General features: G+C 41.2%; 1 protein-coding gene across 13 annotated transcripts in view; it reads left to right on the top strand.

Annotated features, from left to right (window-relative positions):
* DST (dystonin) overlaps window positions 1-27,124 on the top strand; it is a 569,390-nt gene that overhangs the window by 505,890 nt on the left and 36,376 nt on the right. For all 13 annotated transcript variants that reach the window (XM_019520527.1, XM_019520528.1, XM_019520523.1 and 10 more), the window contains 9 exons: window positions 3,951-4,052; window positions 5,791-5,964; window positions 7,017-7,172; window positions 9,656-9,853; window positions 10,374-10,502; window positions 16,964-17,125; window positions 18,588-18,743; window positions 18,957-19,163; window positions 20,018-20,137. In XM_019520527.1, the coding sequence (XP_019376072.1) occupies window positions 3,951-4,052; window positions 5,791-5,964; window positions 7,017-7,172; window positions 9,656-9,853; window positions 10,374-10,502; window positions 16,964-17,125; window positions 18,588-18,743; window positions 18,957-19,163; window positions 20,018-20,137 (1,404 nt within the window). The remainder of the gene's footprint in view (window positions 1-3,950; window positions 4,053-5,790; window positions 5,965-7,016; window positions 7,173-9,655; window positions 9,854-10,373; window positions 10,503-16,963; window positions 17,126-18,587; window positions 18,744-18,956; window positions 19,164-20,017; window positions 20,138-27,124) is intronic.

Genomic DNA, 27,124 nt, shown 5'->3' on the forward strand with positions numbered 1-27,124 from the left:
TCAGGTCCCTTCCGACCCTAGAAACTATGAAACTTCTATATTCATACATTTTTATGTAAGTAATAAGTACAAGAGTGTGCATTTTTTATTTTCTAAAATAAAATGCATATTAATATACTGCATAAGAAGTTCCGTGCTGGGTCAGATAAGTGATCCAGCTCGCCCAGTATCCTGTCGTTGACAGTGGTAGAAGTGGAGACTGTAGAGGCAGAGCACTGAATTGGATATCTAGAGTGATCTATCCCTTATTAAGTACCCTCCCTGCCATCCACAATTATTGCTTTAAAAAAAACAGAGGAAACATCTCCAACCACTGTTCAATAGCCATTAATAGATCTGCCATCCATGAATCTATCCACTTCCTTTATGTACCTGGCTAAGCGCCGGCCTCCGCCACCTCCTGTGGCAATGCATTCCACAAGTTAACTATTTGTTGAAATGGCTCTCTTGTTACTTTTAAATCTGTTACTTACTAATTCCAGTGGGTGCCCCCTAGTTCTTGTATTCTGGCGCTTGGTGAACAACAATTCCCTGTTTACTTGGTCTACACCCTTCATGATTTTTATATTTAACATAGCTTCCCTCAGCCTTCTCCTTTCCAAAGTGGAGTCCTGGCCTTTTTAGTCTCTCCTGGTATGGCAATGGTTGCAGACCCCTTATTTTGGTTGCCCTTCTTTGTACCTTTTCTCATTCTACTATGTCCTTTTGGAGATGTGGAGACCAGAACTGCACACAGTATTTGAGATATGGGCGCAGCATGGATTTGTTTATGGCATGATATTCTCTATTTTGTTTTTAATTTCCTCCTTAAAGATAACTAACATTTTATTAGCTTTTTGGGTTGCCACTGCAAATTGAGCTGACAGTTTTAGAAAACTATCTACAGTGACTCCAAGGTCTCTTTCCTGAGTTGTAACAGCTAGTTTAGAACTCAACAGCGCCTATGTATAGCTGAGGTTTATTTCCCCATGTGCATTACCTTGCACTTGTCAACGTTGCGGTTCATCTGCCATTTTTTTTGCCCACTCAGCCAGCTTAGTGAGATATTTCTGCAGCTGTTCTCCATCAGCTTGAGGCTTGACTACCCAGAATAATTTGGTATCATCTGCAAACTTGGAGATTTCATTGTGTACCTTCATTTCCAGTCTATCTAGTTCCTCATAGTATTATGTTATCCATGCAGAATACTTCTTGTTTGAGATATTTCACTTCAGAAATCAACAGATAAACTCTCCATCCCCCTTTTTAAACACTGTTATCTCTATATAATATATATATTCTTTATTATTTGAGTTTAAACCATTAACTATATCTCATAATCCTGTCAGAGAAAGGTTGGACAATTGACAGATACAATGTCTTACCCCATATAAAATTATTTTAAAGCAGATTGGCTCAAAACGTATTCCTTTCCTTCACTGGAATTCTTGCTTTTATTGATTATAAACGTTAAAATGTAACTTCATATGCCCTTATTTCAAGGCAAATGATCATCTTACTTACAAGATGACTTATAATGTGACATACAGAATATTGGCACCAGTTCAGACACTTCACGTTTCCTATGAACACGAGAGTTATTACACAAACCTAAGCACTCACTGTGTAAGAATGTTATAAATGGTAATTAAATAGCTGCACTACTTTGTTTATTTGCATACAGTATGATAGTTACTTGTGACCTAAATGACTGTGTTCATCTCTACAACAGCAATTTGTGCAGATCAAGCAACAACTTCTGTTAACAATTTTTCTGTGTGTGAATATACCTCACTAAATATTTAGCCCTGAATACTTGATTATGCCTCATATGGTTTATGGTAGCATGCATTTACTGCTTGGAAGACTGATAGTGTGACGTACAGAATATTGGCATCAGTTCAGACATTTCACATTTCCTATGAACACAAGAGCTATTGCACCAGCCTAAGCGCTCTGTATAAAAATATCATAAATGGTGATTAAATAGCTACACTACTTTATTTATGTCATTAAAGAACATAAAAATATTATGGACAGATTTTTATTTGGGATGGATCTGTGGTGTGCTCTTGCTGTTGCTAGTGGAAGGTTCTCCTTCATGGAGCAGTAGTTCAGAAGCCAAAAGCTACCACAAGCACACCTAAGCAAAAATTAAAATATAAGGGCCAATAAAAACAGGACATAGCTGAGGAATTCTTTTGCCACTGCAGTTCTTCAGCTGCTGATATAGTTTTAAGGTATTGTTGATAATTTGTGTGAAGTAGAGCACCCTTGAGGCTGCTCTGCATTATTTCAGGAATGTACAATAAGGTTTGCATCCTATTACTAGGGTGGCATAAACAAAAAGTGACACTTCCACTCTTCTACTGAACTACACACAGCCAAACATTTTTATTTATGATAAAAAATAAAGCAAAGATGGCTTTGTGTTGTTGGTATGGGATGTCTCAAAATAATGTTTAACATGTGAAACAGTGGAAGAATATTGCTCTTAATAAGGCCCCTGCCACATGTTATGCTTAAGGTGTGATTAACCAGTTTATAACCCGGCCACATGTTCACTCAATTAATGGTATGATAAAAAGAGGAATAAGCCATGCGGTTGTTCCACAAAAAATGTGTAATAACTTTGTGGCTGGTTTCTGTCACGCCATTAGTTGAACATGTGGCCAGGTGCACAACTGTGGCTAGGGGCTTTGTCAGCTGATGGGGCACCCAGCTGCAGCTGGGAGCCCAGGTTAGTTGACAGGGCTCCCAGCTAAGGGAATGCATGGTGTACACCCCGTGGGAGCAGTTTACTGCGCATTATAGCTGTGACACAGGTGCTTGCTACTTGACAATGCAGGATCATGAACCCTAGCTCCCCCTGCACTGGTAATACGTAGGGGTCTACTGCACTCGAGCAAGCAGCCAGCTGATTTTGCAGGCATATCCTGGGGCTAGCTGCCATTTTTGTGGGCAGAGTGCAGCTGGCCCCTCCTCCCCACATCTCTGATTGGACAAGGGGCCTCAGCAGTCCTGCTTCTCCCCACAAATTGCCTCATGGCGCAAAGCCATGGTTTAATTTCTCTAAGTAAGCCCTAGAAAGCCATTAACTTACACTTAATAACTCACGGATTAATGACTTTCCCGGGCTTAATCAGGGTAATTAAGCTGCAGTTTTGGGCCATCCTCAAGTGGTGAGCTCTACCATTTTGGAGGGCTCACTGAAAAGCAAAAAAACCCAAAAAGTTACTGGCAGGCAGAGAAAAGGCCTGGAAGCCCTGTAGTCTTGGAGCACTGGGGGAAGGCAGAGTCAGGAGGGCTTCTGGTGCAAGCAGCCCTGCCCTGCCTCCCTCCTTCCTCCCCTCTCTGCCCCACTCCAAGTCTTCCCCATCTGCCTTCCCCCTGTGCTTGCTTCCCAGCTTTTTCTCTGCTTGCCAGTAAGTTTTTTTTTCATTTTTTTTTCATTTTTTGTTTTTTTTTTGCAGTGAGCCTGCCAGTTTTCATGGAGTCCACACTCTTTCTTAGAGTCTGTGCGAAATTGTAGTTTATGCAAAAATCACGCAATCATGATTTCAGTAGGTTCCTAGTAATAATGTGTCATCAGTGGGACCCAATATGCAATGCCACAATCATGCCTCCTGCCATGCATGTGTGGCATGGCAGGAAGTGTGATTGTGTGGATTGTATATCTAATCCCATCATACGTACCATGTCTGGAGGGGCCCTGTCAGTCAGATCTTGCAGTATTTATGCTTGAGTAACTCCTATGTTTGGTGCATTTTCTATAAGTACTATTTACAGGCTTGAATTGTCAAAAACAATTTTAATGGTATATGGTTTTTTATAAAAAATAATTTTCTTTTGCGGGAAATAATGAAATTATCTACTGCACTAGGACAATATCGGTGTATTATATTTAATTTAATTTACCATATACCTTCCATCTGTCTTATGTTACAATTTTCTACTGTGATTTTTTTCAGGCAATATTTGATTGGGTGGATATTGCTGGTAGTAAATTAGCTTCAATGTCACCAGTTGGAACAGATCTAGAGACAGTGAAGCAGCAAACTGAGGAACTGAAGGTAGGAACTATCTAACTTTGTTTTAAACTGTAACAAAACATGGTTATACAAGAAGTTTAAAACATCATGAAGTTTTACTATAAGCAAAGTTTATGGATGAAATTGTCTGCTTCTGATTTTCTTGTGTAGGACTAGATTACCACCACCTCCCCCAAACAAATAGGTTTTTATAACCAAAAAACCTATAACTGTCCTGCCCAGCCCCAAAGTTACAATATTCATTTCCTTCAAAAGGCTATTTAAGGGTTGTTTTTATTTATCTTTTATTTTTTCCCTTCAGTCATCTTTGGGTCACTTGACCTCTCTCTGGAAAAGTGGGTGGGTAATTGGCTGCAAAGCCCTGGATGCCTGTCACTGTGCGATATACACAAATCAAAATTGCATAATTTCCACCAGATCCCGCTGTGGTCTGAAGTAAAAGTCCCAAGTTCCATTCTGTGGAAATATGATTCATTATAGCTGTGACACTAGCAGGCCGAGGTGTGCTTTGAATAGGAAACAGGGCTACCTAATGGTGACAGTGGAAGCGGGCAGTGTGGAGACCTTGATCTTATTCTCAGTGGATGCATCTAGACTTGCAGTTGATTTGAATCACCAAACTCCAGAGTAGTTTGAATCAGAGTAAACTACTCTCAGGTGCAATGTCTACACATGTGCCTGAGATAACAGCAGTTTGAACAAGGGCAGAGCAGTTTACACGAAGACCAAGGATATGGGGTGTCAGCCCCAGGTTATGGTTGGCAGTGGTGGGTGCTGTGGCATGAGGGTGCTGAAAATAAGGATCTGTGTCCTAGATGGAAGACAGGAGTCTGACCCCTTCTACCTGGGCTGACCAGGCACAATTTACATCCGTGGTCAGCTTCTACATGTACATTTAATTACAGTTAATCCCACCATAAAATAGTACTGTCCCCATAAGTACTATCTTACGGTAGTGTTCATTAGTTTATGGCAGCCTAATAGTATTGCCTGTGTAGATGGTAACACTTTACTCCCCAACTGATCAATCTACTCCGCAGTTAAGTGCCCATGTAGTTGCAACCGTTGCCGTTAACTCACTGAATGACCTAGCATATGTCCTTTAACATCTTTTTTTATTTATTTCATGAAGTAACTTTCTATTATGAGTCATAACTAGTTATCATATGAAGAATGCACATCCGGAATTTGTATTAAGCTTGTTGCTTCAGTTGCCCTTTAAAAATGATTCTTTACTAAAAAAAAAAAAAACCACTTCAATAGCTTTCAATAAATGTTTCTGTGTAATCTCAAAGTACCACATTATTTCAACCACAAAAACTGGAAGTTACTCAGCTTACAACATATGTATCGTTTTTGCCACAAAACCCGAGTGATAGAAAAACTTCTTATATTATGGAATTGTAGGAAAGTAGGTCTTGAAGGTCATCTAGTTGTCCAGCCTCCTTCTCAAGCCAGGATCATTCATGACTAAACCATCCCAGTTAAGTGCATCTTCCCACCTTTCTGTGTGCATAGTTAACAAAGGGAAGGAAGATGTTTGGGGGGTGCTGACATTTTTCACCCTTGTTTAGCAGGAATTTTCTGGATTAGCAGTACATTTCTTTTTAACATTGAATCAGGAAATATATTGTGCTATGCCATTTACTGAGACAGTTGGAATCAGAAAGTGTTACATAGAATATTTTAAACAACAGCATCCTTACTGCATACAATATGATAGTTACTTGTGACTTAATTGTGTTCATCTCTACACCAGCAATTTAAGACAGAGGCCTATCAACAGCAGATAGAAATGGAAAGACTAAATCATCAAGCAGAACTGTTGCTGAAGAAGGTAACAGAGGAAAGTGACAAACACACTGTTCAAGACCCCCTCTCAGAGCTCAAACTGATGTGGGACAATCTAGAGGAGAAAATTATTAACAGACAGGTAAGTAAAGCTGGGGGTCAGAGATTTATTCTACAGACTTGTCTCCAAAGTCATCTGTTACGCACTGCGAAGAACTTGGATGTCAAAGAGTGATCGTATTTCACTCCTTTTGAGTCCCTGAAAATCTATTTATTCATCTGTTTTTTTAAGACACAGTCATGAGAGCTTTAAGATTAAGTCACAAAAAGGAGTGAGCAGGAGGAAGACCTACCTCTTTTGTATTAATAGTTTTATGTGGACTTGAACAGGGCAGAACAGGATTCTACTAAGGTGATGAAGTCCACTTAAGCACTTATTAGGTGGAGTATTAGATACAGTACAATTTGGTCCTGTATTTTTACGAAGCTATATCATTTTTGTTGTAAGGATTTAAAAATACAATTGAGAGAATATATATTTCACATTTTCCTTTATTAGTAGTAATTTGGGATATTTATTTATCATTTCCTCTGCAAGAAGTTCAAATAAAGTCCTGTTCATTTCATTTTGTTTTCGGTGCAATTTGAATTGGCAGTTGAAAACATGTCATGTACAGAATGATACAGAAATAGCTGCTGTGCTGAGCACTGCACTTCTTTTCCAAACTGATAAATAAACCATTCCAGCATTCCTTCTAAAACACTAACACATCAAAAAGGGAATACGGAAATTTAAAGAAACCGTGCTTGAAAAAGTTTTTGTTCCTAAATTGAGATAGTTAATTGAAAAACAGAAGTTTAAGGAAACTGGAACAAATGTCATATATGTTCAAATCAGAACGTAAATAATGAATACAGTTGTGTCTTTGAGATAGTCTTATGTTGTATTGGATTATATAGTGGTAGTTTGAACATAGAATTCAACAGTTTGTAATGGAAGTGCAAATTCAGCTTTAACTAGAGATCAGTTGCTTATGCTGGGATAATTCTGTTGCTCTCTGATTTGTATTGAGTCTGTTGGTCTCAGGTGTCCCAGTCTATGGGATGTATTGGCATCAAGTTCACCGTAAACCAGTCAGATCATTAGGCCAATGAAACAATTTCATTGTTATTTATATTTTATTTTTACTCTAGCACAAGCTGGAGGGGGCATTGTTAGCTTTGGGGCAGTTCCAACATGCTCTGGATGAGTTATTGACATGGCTGACCCATACAGAAGACCTGCTGAATGAACAGAAACCTGTGGGAGGAGACCCTAAGGCTATTGAAATAGAACTTGCCAAACATCATGTATGTAATTATAGCAGTGTTCACAGAGCCATTATTTTGATGTTTATCTCAGTGCTATTTCTTATGTACAGCTTTGTATTTGTTAAATAACTGTCTTTAGAGATTTTCAAGACATTGCATTAAGATTGTAAGTTCAGATCTAGAAACTATATTGACTAATGCATGTGGATAAGAATCCTCTCTCCTCTTCCTTCCAATATTCTTTACCATAATTCCATATGTTCCAGCCAGATAGAAGGAGGACATGACAGGTTTCACTATTTTACAAGGGAAACTACCAAGTAGAACTACTAGTATTCACCTTAAGGCAGCATATCCCTATAATGGCCCTTATTGAAACCAGGGTGAAAAAAATACACTTATACCCTGAAATAACAGTGTCTGCCTCACAAATGAAAAGAGAAAGCTTTCAAAAATATAATCTACACAATGTCAGTTATTTGCTTCAAACTGACATATAGCCTGCTGCACTTACACATCTGTACAGCTAGAGAGAATATCTATGCCTTCATTTTATTTCTCCACAAAAATACTAATAATTGTTATTTTGTCATATTGCTGTATCATTTTGGGGCCCGCTGAGGAGTCAGTGTTTCATGGCATGAGACAAATGTTAATGTTACCTTACTTAGACGAGTATTTCTCAGAAAGAAGAGAGATTTCAGTTTTTCATGTGGCAGGATATTTTGATGGCAGGTATTCATAAGTCACATAGATTTCATATGCAGCACCTAACCTAAGTGCTCATTCCTCCTGTTTTCTGAATATTGAAAATAGGCAGCTTAAATTGAGCCTCACAAAAACATTGAAAAGGGATTCAGTATGTGAGTTCATCATCCTCTTCATCACCAGGCAGAATAACTAAGAGTTTTATTAGTGGCTTGTCTCAGAATGCTTCCCACTTAAACCATTACGGAATTAGGCTTTCATCCATGTGTCTTTCACTTTCTTAGTAAAAGGAGTGTTTTGCTGTCTAACACCCAGACATTCTTGTTTACTTACTCTTTGTCGAGTGCTCAAGGAGTTCAACAAACACATGGCGCAGTCTACTTCCTCTCCACAAAACAGAGTTTATAGGCTAAGGAGTTCACAGTGATACTTCCTGTTTCAGCTCAGAAAACCATCCATCTCTTGAATAAGAATAGTCCTTGTCCTGGGGGAGCCTCATCAGGAAGGAAAAGATAAGAGGCATCTGTTTCTGTGAATAACTTCTTTATTTTTTCCCTATTGGGGAAATAATTTAAAGTAGCTACCATCTACAGTGCTTGAACTGGCATAAAGGGGATGATAGGATACTGTTTCCCCACCTAAGGACCGCCTAAGAGTCTTCCTGCTAATCAGTATGTTTAATAGGTCTCTCCATATAGCTTGTTTTAAAGTTCTTTTTCTTTTTCCCCAGGATCTAACTCTTTAGCAGAGATGGGTCTGAGCCAGGTCCCCCGGATGTCAATCTCATATTTGAATTTTGCAGATTGAGCTATCACATATTTTCCTTTATCTTTTCTCCCTGTGCCCATTCTTTTTACTTCAAATACTTAAAACATCAACTTTCAGAATTATTGTCAGTGTTTGAAAATATCCTACCTGCCTGGAATGTATTGCCAGCTCAACATGGTCTCAGTTGAGAGGTAGATCCAAGTCCTTGTTATCATGTTGGAGAAGTTCATAGGAAGTTGCATTATGCCCATTCTCTAACTCCCAGGTTAATTCTAAAGCTGGGCTAGTTTGGCATATCATGAAAACTGGTTTGGCCCTGACTTATGTAAAAAGGCAGCCTGAGAATCAAAGGGCTGCAGAGAGAGTTACTGCAAGAGTAGTGCTCTGCAGTTATTCAAACACACAAAATCAAACACATTCACTTCTTCTTGTTTCTCTACAGCTAGGGACAGACATTACATTTGTGCACATGTTGTCTTGGAACAAAAATATCTTAGGATTGACATGTACACACATTACCCTTCTAATCAGAACTTTCTGAGCAGAATGCACTGTGCCTTTTCTGTCATTGATTCAGTGATGCAGTCCTAGGTCAACAGTTCACATTCACTTCTCAGTGTCCCAGGATAAACTGTTAGTAGTTCTTACACAATGAATCTTTTTAGGATTTATCCTGGGACCGTGAACGTGGGCATCTGAATGATTGCACTTTGTCCTGGGATAAAATGATTTATCCTGGGACAAATGTAACATTTGTTTGTAGCCCATGAGTCATCACCACTACTCCCTTCCCTAGCCATATGTCTAACCATTCTTTAGCTTTGCCCTCTAGAAACTGTCAAAGAAATGTGCAAGTGGAAGTGTGCAGCAGAATAACATCTGTCAGAATTCAGAAACATAAGCCCTGTTTATACTGCCTTAATTAGGTCCTAAAACCTGCTGTTATTATTAAGGTTAACTTTCAATGAAATGATTCAGTCTCTGTGCGTTGTGGGTAGCTTTATTAATTATAATTTGAAGTCTTGCTTCTTGTGCTTTACCTGTAGGTGCTACAAAATGATGTTTTAGCTCATCAGTCTACAGTGGAAGCAGTTAAGAAAGCAGGAAATGACTTGATTGAATCAAGTGCTGTTGAAGAAGCAAGCAATCTGCAGAGCAAATTGGAACTTCTGAATCAGCGCTGGCAAAATGTGTTGGAAAAAACAGAACAAAGAAAACAGCAGCTGGAGAGTGCCTTAATCCAGGTGAACAGGAAATGATAACATAAAGGGATAACTAGCAAAAATGGCCATTTGCATTAAGCAAACAGATATGGATATTAGACATGGGCTTTAATCAAAACCATAATGCAGACACCCCTGAGTGCTAAGGACTTTGGGATCCAGCTGTGTGCATGCCACCTGAGTGCTGCCTTTTTATAAACTCTGTCTTAGTTTCTTTGAAAATTGTGCAGGCCACCTGCCCAGGGGTGAACTTCCCTTTGATTTTGATTTGGGTATGAGGGTTGGTCCTGGAATTGTTCTTGTGGTCTTCCTTTGTCTGATTCCACAGTGTGTGTCCTTTCCAGGGCTATGTTTAAGGATACACCACCTATTAGCTTGTATGAACTATTTTACATATAATTAAAAATTTTATTTTGGAATTTCTTTGGTTTATTTTAATTTCTTATTTAATATGCTGCCAGCCTAATTCTACATACAGGCTAGTATTCCAAATGAAAAAATTTAAATAAGCTCTTACCATAAATGATATGGTTTAATTTAGGCCCAAGGTTTCCATGGTGAAGTTGAAGATTTGCAGCAATGGCTGACAGACACTGAGCGTCAACTCTTGGCATCAAAACCTGTTGGAGGCTTACCAGAAACAGCAAGAGAGCAGCTCAATATCCATATGGTAAGTATCATAATATTACAATGCTTTGCAAATTGTCTACATTTCAGAACTAACAACCTTTCATGGGCATTTAATCTGAATAGAAAGCATGTTCTGTATGTCAGACAGCCTGTACAAGATCATAATAACTTTTAATAGTTTTAAAATCTAAGCTCTAATTTTCAGTGTTGAGGAAAAAAATATATTATCGTATGCACAAAGCTAAATGATCTCAGCAGCACAGCAGCAGAAAGAGAGCTTGGAGTCATAGTTCACTCCAAGATGAATATGAGCCGTCAGTGTGAGGAAGTAATCATAGTTTCATAGATGTTTGGGTCAAAGCGAAATTAGCAGATCTAGTGCAACCCCCTGCCCTGGGCAGGAAAGAGCACTGGGGTCAGATGTCTCCAGCCAGGTACATAACTAGCCTCCTCTTAAGGTAGGACAGAGCACTACCTCCCTTAGAAGCCCATTCCAGATTCTGGCAACGCTTACTGTAAAGAAGTTTTTCCTGATGTATAACGTGAATCTGCACTCCATCAGTTTGTGGCCGTGGTTTCTAGTTACTCCAAGGGGTGCCCTGGTAACAGAGCATCTCCTATTCCTTGCTGTCTCCCACAATGAATTTGTAAGTGGCCACAAGATCACCTCTCAGCATTGTCTTGGAGACACTGAAGCGATCCAAGGCCCTCAATCTCTCCTTGTATGGTTTTGCCTGCAGGCCCCCAACCATTTGAGTGGCCCTCCTCTGAACCCTCTCAAGGTTGTCCACATCCCTCTTGAAGTGTGGCACCCAAAACTGGATGCAGTACTCCAGCTGTGGCCTGACCAGTGCTGCATAAAGGGGAAGTATCACCTCCTTGTTTGGTGGTGTACCTGCTTGTCATGTACCTGCTAATGCACGATAAAGTGCGGTTAGCTTTACTGATCACTTCGTCACACTGCTGACTCATGTTCATCTTGGAGTCAACATTGACTCCAAGATCTCTTTCTGCTGCTGTGCTGCTAATAAGGTCCTCCCCCAGCCTGTAAGCGTGCTGGTGATTCTTTCTTCCTAGGTGCAGCACCTTGCATTTGTCCTTATTCAACTGCATCCTGTTCTGGTCCACCCATTTTTCCACTCTGTCCAGATCTGCCTAGATTCATCCCCTACCCTCTGGTGTGTTAACTTTACCCCATAATTTGGTATCATTTGCAAATGTGGACAGAGTGCTTTCCATGCCCTTTAATCAGTAAAGTTAACCGCACTCTATCATGCATTATCAGGTGCAGTATCATCACAAACAGGTCCAGGGAGGTGATAATTCCCTTCTAGGCGGCATTGGTAAGGCCACAGCTGGAGTACTGTGTCCAGTTCTGGGCGCCGCACTTCAAGAGGGATGTGGATAACCTTGGGTCCAGAGGAGGGCCACTGATATGGTTAGGGGCCTGCAGGTATGGCCCTACGAGGAGAGACGGAGGGACTTGGATCTCTTCAGCCTTTGCAAGGGAAGGGTGAGTGGGGATCTTGTGGCCATTTACAAATTCACTTGGGGGGTGGGGAGGGGGGCAGCAAGAAATAGGAGGTGTTCTGTTTACCAGGGCACCCCTTGGAATAACCTGGAACAACAGCCACAAACTGACAGAGAGCAGATTTAGGTTAGACATCTGGAAGAATTTCTTTACAGTAAGGGTTGCCAGAATCTGGAATGGTCTTCCAAGGGAGGTGGTGCTCTGCCCTTCCTTGGGGGTCTTTAAGAAGAGACTGGACAAGCACCTGGCTGGGGTCATATGACCCCAGCACTCTTTCCTGCCCAGGGCAGGGGGTCAGACTCAATGATATATTGAGGTCCCTTCCAACCCTAACAACTATGAAACTATGAAACTTAATATTGTGACAAAAAGGAAAAAAGAATTTTGAATTTCTGCTTCTCAGCAATAAAAGTGAAAATGATTACAATGTTTACAGTATTATTAACATTCCTCCCTTCTTCCAGAATTACATTTTTAATTGTTCTTTAAGAAAACACAAATGATTAAGGTTGAAATCATCTATATTTGTCTTATAGAGCCTTGAACTAGTGGACTGAATCCTGTATTATATACCTAGCTAATGTACTAATTGAACTTGAAAGTAGCTGGGAATGAATATGAACTTTGAATTACAGAGAACCTGCTTTATTTGGAAATGGAAAGTTAGCCAGGATGCCCGAAGTCTTCCTTTCTTTCCTCTTCTAGAAAAATTCTAAGGATGATTTTGTTTCTCTATGTAGAGATCCAATAGAATTAGGGTAATGTAATGGCTCTTATAATGCACCATCCACTTGTCCCTGCCTGAACTCTTAGCCCTGGCATGCCAGGCCATCTCACAGCTGGTCAAATCATTGGCCTTCCCACCTGTCTAAGGCAGTCTGCCCACCTGTCTCGCCTGCCAAGCCTTTGACGTATCCAATTAGTTGTTGTTTGTAAGGTGGGAGGCTGCCCATTTACTGCTCGATGCCAAGGGCATAATACACAGCTCTGAACCTTCCTCTTATACCATGTCCCATGCCTCACAGATGGCCTCACTATATGGCTCTGACCCCATGATGGACCTCCTTCTATGTCCACCTGGCGTTCAGACCCCAATTTGATCCCTCCTTCTGAGGCAGTCTGCTCTGCCCTCATTCTAGGTTGCCAAGTTCCCTGAACCCTTCTCCCTCTCAGCAGTGGCCCCTTCTAGGACCTTTGGCCACATAGGCTCTAGCTTCACCTCTAGGCCAGTTGGAACCCCAGGCCCCTGGCTCTGGCCGTCCCTTGTGGTGAAAGCTTTGGCTCTTTGACCATTCTGGTCCCAGTATTAGCCAGTCAAGGGTTTCTCCAGTTAAGTTATTGAGCCTCTCACCCTCTCTCTCTCTCTGTCTCATATGGGTCCGCCTTCTCGGGCCCTCCAAACTCAGCTTACTCAAGCTCTAAGGCCAGCCTATGCACAGTCCTTCAGACCCGCTCATGTGGCCCCTACTCAGTGTAGCCCATGCACAGTCCTTCAGGCCCACCCATGCGGACCCTACTCTGTGCAGCCTATTCACATGCCCTCACTTGGCCCACTACTCCACCCCCTCACTGGAGCCACTAGGCATTACTCCCGTTGGGTCTCAGTCCTCTGATGACATACCTGGACCCCTCGCCTGTCCCCTCTATGGGGTAACTCACCAGGTTGTCGGGGCTGAGGCTATATGGCACCCATACTCACCTTTCACTAGAGAGGCACTGGTGTGGCATTTCCTGGGAACCACCTCACCACAGACAGCCCTACCACACCATCCAACCCTAGTAGGGTGTAGTTTTAGGTCATTCCACCGGACCAGGAACCTCCTCCATCTCCATAGTTCCTACCCTTGACCTCCAGGTGTTCTGGAAGCAGCAGTTCTGGCTGGTGATGTTCTCTCTGTGGCTCCCTGCCACAACTGCCAACTCAGCTCTGAGGGCCTAGGTTTATTTTGAGGCTGCTCAGCTCCATCTTCCAATCCAGGAGCTCTCCTGTGGTCAAGTGACTGACTTGTTAGGCTGTAATGCACCTGCTGGCTACTCCACAGCCTGCTCAAACTTCTTAAAAGTGGCAGGCACCAAAGGTGCCTTGCCATGACTGGATAGAAGCCTGAGCTCTTCAAGTCCATGCTCAGATATGAGTGATACCCCGTGAACTGTCCTGGCATTTGTGCACATATTCGGGGAGGGGAAGGGGGTTAATTAAAGCAGCTCTTGGGAGCCACTCTAATTAAAATGCCTACAGCGTCTTGTGTATTCAGCTTCCCTCCCACATTTCAAATGGTGGCGGGGTTGCATTAAAGCTTGTTCAACAAACTTCAGTTCAAGCACTCCAGCCACCATTTTGAAATGCAGGGGTGCTAAATACATGAGGCTGTGCAGCACGCTGGAGCATTCTGATTGGAATGCTCCAGCAGACTTGCTTAATTGAGTTCTAATCAGAATGAGTCAGGGTATGTGTAAAAGTGTCGTCTTTGACGCTGAGCTTCTAACACAGTTTTCATTAGGAAGCCCTGTTGTTTTATAAATTCTGAATTTCGCAGTAACATTTTGGAATAATGAAAAAGATCTTTGCCCAGGACTGATGTTTTGCCCTCAAAATTTGGTAATAATTCTGTTTTTGTTTCTGAAATGAAAATTAATGGGATTGTTTATTTCTTAGTGATGTATTACTATTATTTTTAAAGTAATCATTTCAGGAGGCTGGAAGACAATATAAGTTACGAAAAAAGAAGTTATGAAAATGAAACAAAAACATCCTAGTTGTTTTGCTAGTGCCGAAGCAGGGCTTGATCAGAAGCCAGTGGAGCTCTTTGTGTTCTGCAGCTTGCTGGATTTTGAATCGGGCATTCAGAGAATAATTTGATTCCTGGATAATTGAAGAGGGTGTTTTGTAATAATTTACTGTGCATAGTCAGAAACCTGATTCCCAGTCACCTGTCCTAGAGTTTCCTGTGACTGACCAAAAGACCAAATCTATGTAAGGAGAGCTTAACAGTAGTTTGAAACACGTGTAAATTTGGCCCTGATTCATAAGATCTGCTTTAAACTATCAGTATTTTAGTCAGTTTGCCTATATTCTTCCTGCAAAGTGAACAGGTTACCATTCAAGGGCAAAAGAGAAACTGGGTTCTAACTCACAACCCCAACTGGACGATCTTGGTCTGAAATAATACTGAAGTTGGATGAGAGGGAATGTAGATAGAAGTGGGAATTAGGGATAAGGTAAGAGCCAGACTGTCTCTGGAGTAAACAATATGTTCTGTGGCCATGTGCACGTGGTCAACTTACATACCCTAGAAGCTGTACTTTGGGTGAGCTAATTATCACCAATCAATGATAAGGCTGTTTAGCCTCCCTGTAGCTGGTTTTGGTTTTGGTTTTGGTTTTGGTTTTGGTTTTGGTTTTGGTTTTGGATTTGGTTTTGGAGGAAGCCTGTACAAACCAGCATGATGTGTTTGAGTGTGACTGCTAAGAATGATGAATTTATCATTTAGCAAGGGCATAAGTGATTTAATTAGCTTCTGCCTCTTTCAAGAGCTCTTTGGTTCTGTCACCAAGGAACACTTTGCTTCCGCTACACAAATGCTTGCTCCTCTTTATTTCCTTCATCTCATCCTTGTTAAGGAAAAGGAGGAATTGGGAGGGAGCAGCCTGGACAAGTACTCTTTTAATAGGCAGGGGTCAGAAGAGGGGGAAGAATTGAAGCCTGTGAAAATAATTACTCAGGGGTGCTGCATTTCTTCTTTCCCCTTCCTGTCATATTGTAGGAGCTCAGGTTCCTTCGTTTCTTACCCCAGAATAATTGTTGGCTCGTCAGCTCTCTTCATGCTCTTTGGATACAAGGGACACCAAAAATCAGGAAGCCAAGACTTGCCAGAGAAAAATCTCCTCCTCCTCTTCCTTCCTTTCCCACTACCTATTACTTGTTCTGTAAAACACTGCTCTAGTTTGGGAGTGAGAGTCTGCCCTGCTGGTGCATTTTGGGAATATAATTATGATCATTTGTATTTCAGTTCCCATCAGATTAGGACGTGTGTTGTTATGTCTTGGATCATAACAATTGCTTGTATATAGTGGTAAAGCAATCAGACCCAAAGTGTAAATTGGCCAGAAAAGAAGTGAAAACAGCTAGTAAAAACAGCAGGTGCCTGTACACAAATGCGGAGGCTGCTCTGACACACTGTAATTACAGCGCATCGGAACAGGCTCCATTAATTGAGTCTGCTGGAGCATGATAATTACCATGCTCCAGCAGCTTCCCGTGTCTTGTCGAACAAGCTTTAGTTCAGTCTCTTTGAAGGAGCTTTAGTTCAAGGACGACTGCTGCCATTTTTAAGCTCAGGGTTACTGATACACGAGACGGTGCTTTAAGTAGAAGTGGCTCTTAGAGATGCTCTATTTAAAGCGCCATCACCCCCACCCCCGGAGCATGTGTAAAAGTTGCCAATATTACCTATACCAACCAAGTCAGTATCTGGCGCCATGCCTGGTAGGTGAAGGATGATATGCATGGTGTGACAAAGGAGGAGGCATGATTAAGCTGCCTTTACATACTTTCCCACCCACTTCTGGGGATATGTTGGTAGCTCTTGGCCTGCAGAGGGTGGCAAATGGCTTACTTTACAGAGATTGCCAAACCTTGTCTTGTGAGTTAAGTACATCTGTCAGATCAGGTTCCATGTCAGGAATATATGTAAGATATACATATCCTGGCCCATGCCAGGAACCTTACATACATATATATATTCCTAAAACAAAAATTCTGAAAAATTGTCTAGCATGCCATGAAAGTTTTCCTTTCCTGAATAATTGGGTCCTTTCTTTGTTAATTTGGCCTTGGCCTTTTCTGAACTGCATATGTTTCCTCTGCTAATCTATGTGTAAATCCCCCTGAAATACATTATTTTTAAAAGCTAACATTGTAAAGGCTATTGAATTTTTACCTTAATTTTATTTGCCGTTTCTTAATTTAGGAACTGTGTGCTGCCTTTGAAGCCAAAGAAGAGGCATACAAGTGTCTGATGCAGAAAGGCCAGCAGATGCTTGCAAGATGCCCAGAATCCGCTGAGGCAAATGACATAAATAACTTAAAAGAAAAATGGGAATCAGTACAAACAAAACTCAGCGAAAGAAAAGTAGGTGGCTTTGAATAAAAATAGAAATAGAAGCAGTGTATTTAAACATTTTATAATGATGAATCATTGTATCTATAGTGCATCTATAATTACTCAGCCTCCAGGATTTAGGATGTTTATTGTTGGACAAAGATTCATAATTCACCAGTGGACTTACAATGGCCAAAGAGTTAAGTCTTTAACATACCATTATTTGTGTGGAAGGGAAATTTGTTCTAAAAATATATGAAAAGACATGTTTATTTTGCAGAGTGAGAGCATTTCTTGTTTTATTACAGAGATTATGGACATAGTAGAAGAGAAAATAGTATTTTCTCATTGCCTTGTCAACACAAAATTGTTTTATTGATTTTCCTAGTGTTTTGATCAATATAAGTTTAACTATTCCAAACAATTGTGCTTCTACCCATTGTTCTAGGAAACTGTTTTCTACTTTAGTATGTTTTGGCAGCATGATTACCCTGATGCAAAATGTAAATTTTACTACTTTTAAATTTCATTTTATTTTCACTTTTCCATGAAGTAGTGCCCTTTTTCTTTGACCTGAGTCAAGCTGGTGATAATGATGTTATCAATGGGAGTAGGCTATCAAATGTATGGCAACAACATATTAAAAAAAAGTAAAAAGAGTATTATCAATACAAATGTTTGTCTCTTGTAATTTTAATATATAATGAAACAAAAACAAAGTGACAAAAACAGTCCATCACAACAGCCTGTAGGGCTGCAATGTTCAGCAATATGATTGGCTGAATATCTCTAAATGATTTTTAATATTTAATAAAAATCTGCATGCAACACTAGCCCACATGATCCTGATTCAGGCAATCAAAATTAAACATGAACATTATTATTCATGAATGGTGTAAGTTCTTTAAATAATAGAAAGGAAAATAAACTAAATCAGTTCCTAAAATATGGGATAATCCACAAGATCATAGTAAGTGGTGCACAGCCAGGCCCTGTTTGCTTTTTGCAGCTACTAACAGGTTGGTGATAAATTGCCTGGCAGTCTGAGAGATTTTGAGGGTTGACAGTGGTCATTAGATAAAAAAAACTTGAGAACCACTAAACTAGATGATCTGTCAAACTCCCTTCCAGCCCTGTACTTTTGTGATTCTGTGCTTATTTATGTCTGTCTTGAACTGACAAGTTGTGTTGTTTCATTATTACCAACCAGTGAGTACCAGAAGGAGGAATGCTCTGTTACAGAAAAACATACCTGAAATTAGCTGCTCTGTTGTCTGCTTTTTTTACTATAATTTTACTGCTGTTTTTCCTACTATGACTCCATTTATATTTTGTAGGCTTTTATTTTGAAATGCAGAACATATAGACATTAAGTTGGAAAATTGTTTAAAAAGTAGGGGTTCTTTCTGGGATGCAATCAACTAAAATGATTTATTCAGCTAAAGCATCCATTAAACAGTAACTGCTATTAAATGATAATATATCTTTACAGGCCAAACTGGAAGAAGCCCTCAGTTTGGCAATGGAATTCCACAACTCACTTCAAGACTTCATCAACTGGCTTACCCAGGCTGAACAAACTTTGACTGCAGCTTCTCGGCCAAGCCTTATCTTGGATACTGTCTTGTTTCAAATTGATGAACACAAGGTATGTAAAAAAACAGATATGTAGTATAATTCACCCACTCTTTGGAGGTTCTGTGTTAACGTCAAAATCAACTTTATGACGCTGTCACTCAGAAAACGTTTTTATATCTTTTAAATAGCATTTTATAGCCTTTTCTGCAATCCCATCTTTTTTTTATATTTGTTGAATGAATGAACAGTGCAACAGTAAGTACAAATATCTTTCTTTTGCAAGGTCTTTGCCACAGAAGTAAATTCTCACCGTGACCAGATCATAGAGCTAGACAAAACCGGAACCCATCTGAAATATTTCAGCCAGAAACAAGATGTTGTCCTTATTAAGAATCTGCTGATTAGTGTACAGAGTAGATGGGAAAAAGTAGTTCAGCGCCTGGTGGAAAGAGGAAGAGCTTTGGATGATGCAAGGAAACGAGCCAAACAGGTAATCTGACAGTTATTATACAGCTCTTTGAACTTTTCTGTAATTAAATCCAGATTCTTGAAGTATATGGTGTTTTAAGGAAGTCTGGGGTTAGTGTAACAGACTGTTGAGTTAGTGAAGCAGTTGCTGTGATTTAGTCATAGAGTCCAGTCCACTTCATTTGGAAAGTAAAAACTTCATTTTTAACCCAATCAGTGATTTTTCTGTCTGCAATACAATACAGTCTGTAAGGGAAGAGTTAAAGTACAGCATCCAGATGCATATTAGTACCTTCTCTCTTTCAAAAGAAGTGACATAATCAGCCTTTTGTTTTAAAGAGTGGTATGGACCCATTTCACAAGGATGAGATATAGTCCTGTGTTGCCTTTCTAGAAGGAGGGTTTCAGCAAAATATTTTACTGCTCTCACCCTAATGGGTGGTCCATACTTCAGTAAATTACAAGTTCCTTATTGTTTTGAGCAACCCTTTTACTAATGAGAAATGTAGTAATCAGGAATCTTAGTTGAGTAGAATCTGAATGAAAATGGAGTGTCTATAGAGCCCTTGCAGCAAATACATTCCAACAGAAATTGCTAAGATGTGTTCAACACTCCATGCTTTGAATGAAGCATATGTGTACAGCTAGATGTATAATTGGCAGTTGATTGTGTTAGGAGGTCAGACTAGCTCAAGTGAACACAGGACTGTGACTGGTGCCTATTCAGGTGCCATAAGAAGAGGGCCATCCTCATTCTTCCACATCTGTTAAGCAGATGTTCACTGTCTGTCCCCAAGCAGACATCAGGATTTGTGAGTATTTTATGTACCAGCATATTTGTACATTTGAATAAATCAAAATCCCACTTTTCCGCAGTTCCATGAAGCCTGGCACAAACTTATGGAGTGGTTAGAAGAGTCAGAAAAGTCATTGGATTCAGAACTTGAGATTGCAAATGATCCAGACAAAATTAAGATGCAGCTTGCTCAGCATAAGGTAGGTCATGTACGATGAATTTGTAGGCTGCCTCATAAGAAAGTCTGTCAGGCCTGTGCGAAAGGAAACAGATTTATGACACCATTATGATAGAATATTTACCAACATGAAAATAAAATACTGGCTCATTTCCAGATAGAAAATAAAAAGAAAAGGAGAAGTGGTGAAGTTGGGAGAGGAAGGACTCCTTACAGTGCCTGTTCATCTGTGGGACACAATAATATAACATCATGGAAAGTTTCAACAAAAGAGAAAATAATAGATCAAAAAGAAAACACTGTCAAGAGTTATATTATAGTTTTGTCATGAAACTCCCAGAGATACCATCAAACAGTTTGGGTTTGAAATTACTTCTCATAGTTCAGTGTTCCGTCAGAAGTGAACTATAACCTGTATTTTGAAGTAGAGTGAAATTGTCAGTAGTAAAGGTCAAACTCTTAAGATCAGGAGAATGGGTTTTTGGTTGTAGCTGGGTTGGTCTAAGGACATAGGCAGACAAGGTTCTTTGGGTAGATGTGATATCTTTTATTAGACCAACTGAATAGTTGGAAAAAAAGTTCTTAGCAAGCTTTGGGGTTCAGTTCCCCTTCTTCAGACATAGAGAGTCTCTGTTGTTCTGAAACTCCAAGAAATGAGAGAAGCTAAAAGTGTGGTAGGATGTCAGTGAGAATGTAATTCAGTAGAAATTAGAAAGACAAAAGGTAATGCAGAGAGGGGAGGGGGAAGAGAGCAGGGGGAAAAAGGCTAAAGGGAGACATTACAGTGATAGAATTCAAGGTGGAAAAGAAGCTGTCAGTGAAAAAGAAAATAGTTGGAGATCAGGAAAACAGGAATAAGAGAAGCTGAAAGTGTGAGAGGCTGTAGTGAAAATATAAATAGGAAGAAAGGAGAAACAAAAGGTAAAGCATGGAGGGGGAAGATCGCAGGGGGAAAAAGGCCGGGGGAAACATTACAGAGGTAATAATACAGGGTAAGAAAGAGACTCTCACTGAAGAAGGAAATAGTAGGAAATCAGGGAGACAAAGGACAGAGGAGGGCAGAGGAGTGGAGGGGAGAAAAGGTTGGGGAAAAAATGTAAGAAGTCAGGTCAAGCAGGTACCTGGTGAATCAGATGTCAGGCAAGTTGTAATGCGTCATAAAACCAAGGTTTATACTGAGTCCACAATTTTTTGTATTCAGTAGCATTATGAACTGAAGTTTGTAGGCTCGTCTATTGAAGGTGTTTTGTGAGTTCACATTGAGGATTAAAACTGAGAGATCGGATTTCTAGTGATTGTTTTGTGAGAAGTGTGCCCCCACAGGAAGTTGGGTATTCTTGTCTTTGACAGATTTTCGGTGTACATCCATTCTGGTACACAGATGTTGTTCGGTTTCTCCAACATATTTTCCAACAGGGCATTTGGTGCTTATAACATTTCTGGAGGTGCAGCTCTAAGATCCAGGAAAACTGTAATATACAGCCAAGCTCTCTGATACCATAGAATTTGCAGTGAGGAGAATACCTGTGACTGCCACCTCATGAATCTCAAAAGAGCCTTCAGCCAACAAGAACACTCCTCCAGAGAGAGAGATTGCACTTCTGAAAGAGCCACCTGGATACCACGTGAAGAATTGCTGCAGTACAAAAAGAAAATCCCCACAAACTGCACACCATTAGTTATGACATTTCACCCTTCCCTGGTGCCTACATGGAAAATCCTCAAACAATTGCAACCCATACTAGAAGACCTCTCTGTTAAAGAGATCTTTGTAGAACAACCCATCCTAGCCTTTAAACAATCACTGAACCTTGCTAACCTCATCACCAGAAGCAAACTCCCTGTGACCCAAACCACACCAAATGGATCCAGACCATGCCAGGACAAGAAGTGCAAAACCTGCCAACACATCTCTACCACCACCACAATAACTACATCCCACAACAGATCCATCAACATTCCTGAGTCTTACAGCTGCACCTCTATAAATGTAATCTATCTCTTCCAGTGCACCAAATGCCATGATGGAAAATATGTTGGAGAAACCAAACAACTTTCTCCCTGTGAGGATGGAGTTTACCTAGAAAGGTTGTAGAATCTCCACCCTTGGAAGCTTTTAAGACCTGGTTAGACAAACAGTTTTTAGACAGGGATGTTCTTACCTTGAGCAGGAGCTAGACAAAATGCCCTCCGGAGGTTCATTCCAGCCCTACTTTTCAATGAAGAATTTTCTAAGGCATGAAAAAAGATGCAAGTAGAAGACAATGATTTTCTGTTGTGCAGATATAGATGTGCTTTCTGCTCCTCTTATTCAATTTCATGGTGCTCCTCACATTCTTTAGTTCTGCGTGCTGTTCTCAAAAGGTTAATCTACCAGCTTAGTTCCTTAGGACAAACACTTTCTACCCCTTTAGAGTCCTTCTGCTGAACCATTGCATTTGTTTACCTTGACAATAGTCACTATAATTTTTAATCTCTCTCAACTTCCATGATATTTTAAGGTTTGTGTATCAAAATGGAAAATAGTTCCTTTAATTTCAGAAGGCTGGCAGTTTATCAGGCAAGACTGACTTTACCTGTGTTTGCTATTAAGATAATTTAATAAACTTGTGTTACCATTGTGTTGTGCTAGTTCTGCATTTTAGTGGGCTCTGGGGATTGCTGTTGCTGCCAATGTTTAAAATCAACTTACAGAATTACAGAAAAATGTTACTGCTAAAATAATCCTTCTTGCCTGTCTGCCTCCATCACCCTTCTATGAATCCTTCCATTCCTCCCCCACACATTTATTCAAACTTTTTATGATTGTAGTCAAGTCAATACGTAACTCTGCCTCTCAGATGTCCACACCCTAGTGTTTTATCAGCCTGTCTGCTAACCTCCCTTCTCCACCTCAATATCCATTTATCTGTTTCTCTGACAAACCTCATGCAAGTATGTCTCTCATATTTCCATTCTTTCTTAAACTCCCCTTGAACCAGGGGTTGTCAGCTGGGGTTATACATACCCCTGGGCGTACTTTGAAAGGTCCTGGGGGTACATGAGAGCGGGTAGGGACGGAGCACCGCTGTCTCACAGGAGCAAGGCTGGAGCGAGAGCAGCAGTGCCCTTGTGCGGGCTGCACAGGTACTGTGCTGCTGCCTCTCGCCTCCCCTCCACTGCTCACCATTCAGTAGCACTCCCCTCCCCTCCCCAAAGGTACACTTGTTAAAAATGGGGCCGCCGGGAGTACAGTTGGTTTAAAAAAAAAAAAAAAAAAGGTTGAAAACCCCTGCCCTAAACCAGCCTTCTTCAAGCTGACTAGGAAACTCACTGGCCTTCTCATTTTAAATGTTCCTGTCATTTCCTTTCTTCCTGCATGAAAAGATCTGCTGAGGTCCTGTCTTTACGAGTTTTATTTAAATCTTATGAATATGTCTGACAAGGGTTGGGGGGGAACGTGGCATAAGGATTTTGGGATTGAATAATAGAATAGAGAATGTAGTGAACTTTAAGATGGAATAAGATTTTGCTTGTACATGTGATGGGGGTGCTTGTACACGTGATGGGGGTTTAGTCCCCTAAACTGAAATGGCAGGTTTCTAATTGCAATGATTAAAAACCCACCATTTCAAGTTAGAGGATTCTGTCACTATTACAATGGGGGGCCTGATCCTTTCTTCTTTTTTTTTCACGTAGCCTGTCCATGCCTGCAGCTGGGGAGCAGGCTGCCAGCAGGCTGAGTGGCTCCTCAGCTGTGGGGGGCCCTGGTCCTTCCTCCTTAGTGGCAGTGCCCCCTGGGGCTGCCTGGGTGGGATGGTAGCGGGTAGGTGATGCCCTGTGCAGCTAGCACCCCAACCATGTGGCCCCGGGGGGGGGGGGGGCGCTGCCACCATGTGGCCCCCTCCCCCCCACCCCTGCAGCTCAGGGGCTGCATGGCCAGGTGGCAGCTCATGCGGGCAGGCTCCACTGGGGAAAAAAAAAGCAGTGAGGGGCCTGATCTTTTCTTTTTTTCCTGTTGAGCCTGCCTGCCTCTCCTGCACTGGAGGGGTGAGCTGTAGGTGGGCCCTAAGCTTCAGGAGCCCCGGACCTTCCCTCCACAGTGGTGGCACTCCCCCACGGGTGCCTGGGCAGGCTACTAGCAGGCCAGGTGCTGCCCTGGCTCACAGGCAGCACCCAGCCCAATCCAACTGTTCCCTGAGTACAAGCTGGGGCAGCACCACCCACTACCAGCCCGCCTGGGCTGCCCGAGGGGCACTGTCACTGCAGAAGGAAGCCCCCCACTGGGGCCCCCCACAGCTCAGGGCTACTCGGCCCACCTGCAGCTCGTCCCCTGGCTGTGGGAGATGTGGGCAGGCATCTCAAAAAAAACAAAAAAAAAAGAGAGAGAAGATGAGCTGTCAAAAGACTGTAATGTTACAAATAGCTACAGTGCAAACTAAACTACATGTGGATTTGGTTTACTTTGCAATGTAGCAAACTCATTTATAACTGTAAAAAATCCCTGTACGTGTACAGTATGACGCAATTAAACCATAAAGCAAGTAATTTTTGTCACGTGTACAAGTGCCCTTAGACTGAATTTTATTAGTAGATGTTAAGAATCATGAACCAAAAAGATGATAAAGGCAGAAGGGAAATACAGAGCGCATGGGCAAGGGACCAACCTAAGAAGGATGGCAGTGAGGAGGAGAATGCAACTAGGTTACAGGAAATACAATGTTAGCCAGCTAAGTGAGGTGGTGGGGAAAGGGGAGGGAGTGGGGTGTTGCAACACTGAGATAGAAAGAAGATAGATACACACAAACCTGTACAATGGTCTGTGATGGTGGAGGAGGTAGGTTGAAGAAAGTTTCTCAGTCAATAGAGTCTTTTTGTGGGGGTGCTCTTCGGGTGGAGTGGAGCAGTCTGTCATTGAAGATTCCTCTGGGCATCCATTGGGTGCAGAGAGAGGTTCAGGTGGTCCCCTCTGGGTGTGATCCAGCTGTGGTCAATCTGGTGGGGTCAGTGTACTGGTGGTGACCTGTGATGTGCTCAATGTAGATGTTACAGGACCAGCAGATGGTGTTGGACACCATGAGGCAGCCCATCAGCTTGGCATAGTGGCGGGAGATACGGCAGACACACAAGACACTCTCATTGCTGTACTACATTCAGATGTAATCTCATAAGTGCCAAGAATGGCATTTATGCAGCATATGGATTCTGTTCTCATTTGTGTGGCTGTGCTGGCCCTCATGGGAAGAACAGGGTAGACAGATAACTCCATGTATGTTCCCAAAAGAGTGAGGGGAGAAGAAGGAACGGGGGAAGTAGGAGCTGGGCTGCAGCTGGAAGCCAAGGTATCTTCCTTACTAGGACAGTGTGCATGACATTGAGCAATTCTTCTTCTGACTTGTTTTCTTCCTGGTCCTATATACCATCCCCATTGGCTGTTCTGTGGGTCAGCTTCAAGAGGAGAGCTGAAGGGAGCTTTGGGGAAATCCTACTGTATAGCCTGATTGTTAGAGCACTTTTCTGGAAAGTGGGAGATGTAGTTTAAAACCTCCTCTGGGTGAAAGGACACTAGAACTGTTTTTCCACTGTCTGAGCAAGGCAGTTGGGCTAGAAGGTGGGTGAGCTGCTATCCTCCTCCCAAAAGTTGCTAGTCATGGTGTTTCTTCAACGTCAATTTTGGAAATTTAAATGGAGTTATGTGCCTAACTTCCACAGCCCCAGTGGAGCTTCTGAGTCAGCTCAGAATGGTAAAGATGGGGCAAACATAGCTAAAAAGATGAAAATAAAATCTAAAATTTGTGTCAATGCCAAAATTGATTCTTTCTTATGTGACTACATTTGGATGTGTAAGTATTACACAAGGTAGGTAAAGGTAAACTAGAACTTGATCCTTAGTGTGTTTACATGTCAAATCAAGACAGAAATGCTTTTAGTAAGGCTTGGGTTCTTCAGTTGCATAATCTCCATGCTCATATGTTGTGTCCCTTTCCTGAACTCCATGTCTGCCTTTGTCTTTTAAGAACAGGAGCTTCTGAGCCAGTGTTGAAACTGTCCTTGTTTTGTTTAGTTAATGGTTTTACTATCTGAAATGCGGGTGTGCATTGAAGCTCTGTGTGCTGAGAGCAGCAACTCTTTCGCACTCTTTGCCAGGTGGTTATTGCCAAGAAAAAAATTAAGATACAATGTTCTTTGGTTCTCTCTCATATTTGTTGTATGTTGCCAGGGATTTTGGGGGGGTTATTCATGGGCTGTTTATCAGTTGTTTTTTATCATTATATATTATTTTTAAAAATCAGACATGAAAAAATCCTGTTAGGTCACCCAGTCCATTCACGTTCTAGTGCAGGATATTCCTGACAGTGTATTTATGTAGGTTTGGCCAATGGAGATAAGTACCTATCTGTCTTCTTGGGAAGGAGTGCAGATACTTAATTACTGAAGATTTCATTCATCTCACCTCTCTGCCATTGACAACTGAGATGACTCAGACAAATGCCCAAAATTATTCTTTACTTATACCCTAGTGAAATCAAGGGAGAGGCAAAGCATGTGCAGACTATGCCTGGAAGAATGAATTAAATAAAGCCTTTTGTTCATCTCCTTTTACTGTATGATCTTTTTTCTGGCAGCTACTGAATTTGGTCTTTCTATGCAAGTCAGACAACACATGTAGGAATGAGTGATTAACAAATCCCATCAAAGAAAAGGGCATTTCAGAGACTGTTCAAATGGTTGTTAAGAAGTTTGTGGGTAAAACAACTTTTCATTCAAAGGTCTGTTTGGAGGGATTTTTTTTTCCATTTTAGAAATATTTTGAAAAACTCTTGGTTTATTGTAAGAAGAAATGCGTGTGTGTATATGTAAACAGGTCCATTTCACATTGTTTTGTGCCTAGCTGCCTACTTCTTTTCCAAGAAAAAAAAAGATGTTTTTAAAAAATGTATTTAAAAAGTTAGTATTGAAGGGACTACCAGTAAGAGTCTGAAATCTGAAAGAGTGTGGAGGACTTAAGGGAATGTCTGCACAGCCTCCT

The sequence above is a fragment of the Gavialis gangeticus genome, unplaced genomic scaffold (genome assembly GCF_001723915.1).
Source record: "Gavialis gangeticus isolate Ggan-Ray unplaced genomic scaffold, GavGan_comp1, whole genome shotgun sequence".
Taxonomy (NCBI): Eukaryota; Metazoa; Chordata; order Crocodylia; family Gavialidae; genus Gavialis; species Gavialis gangeticus.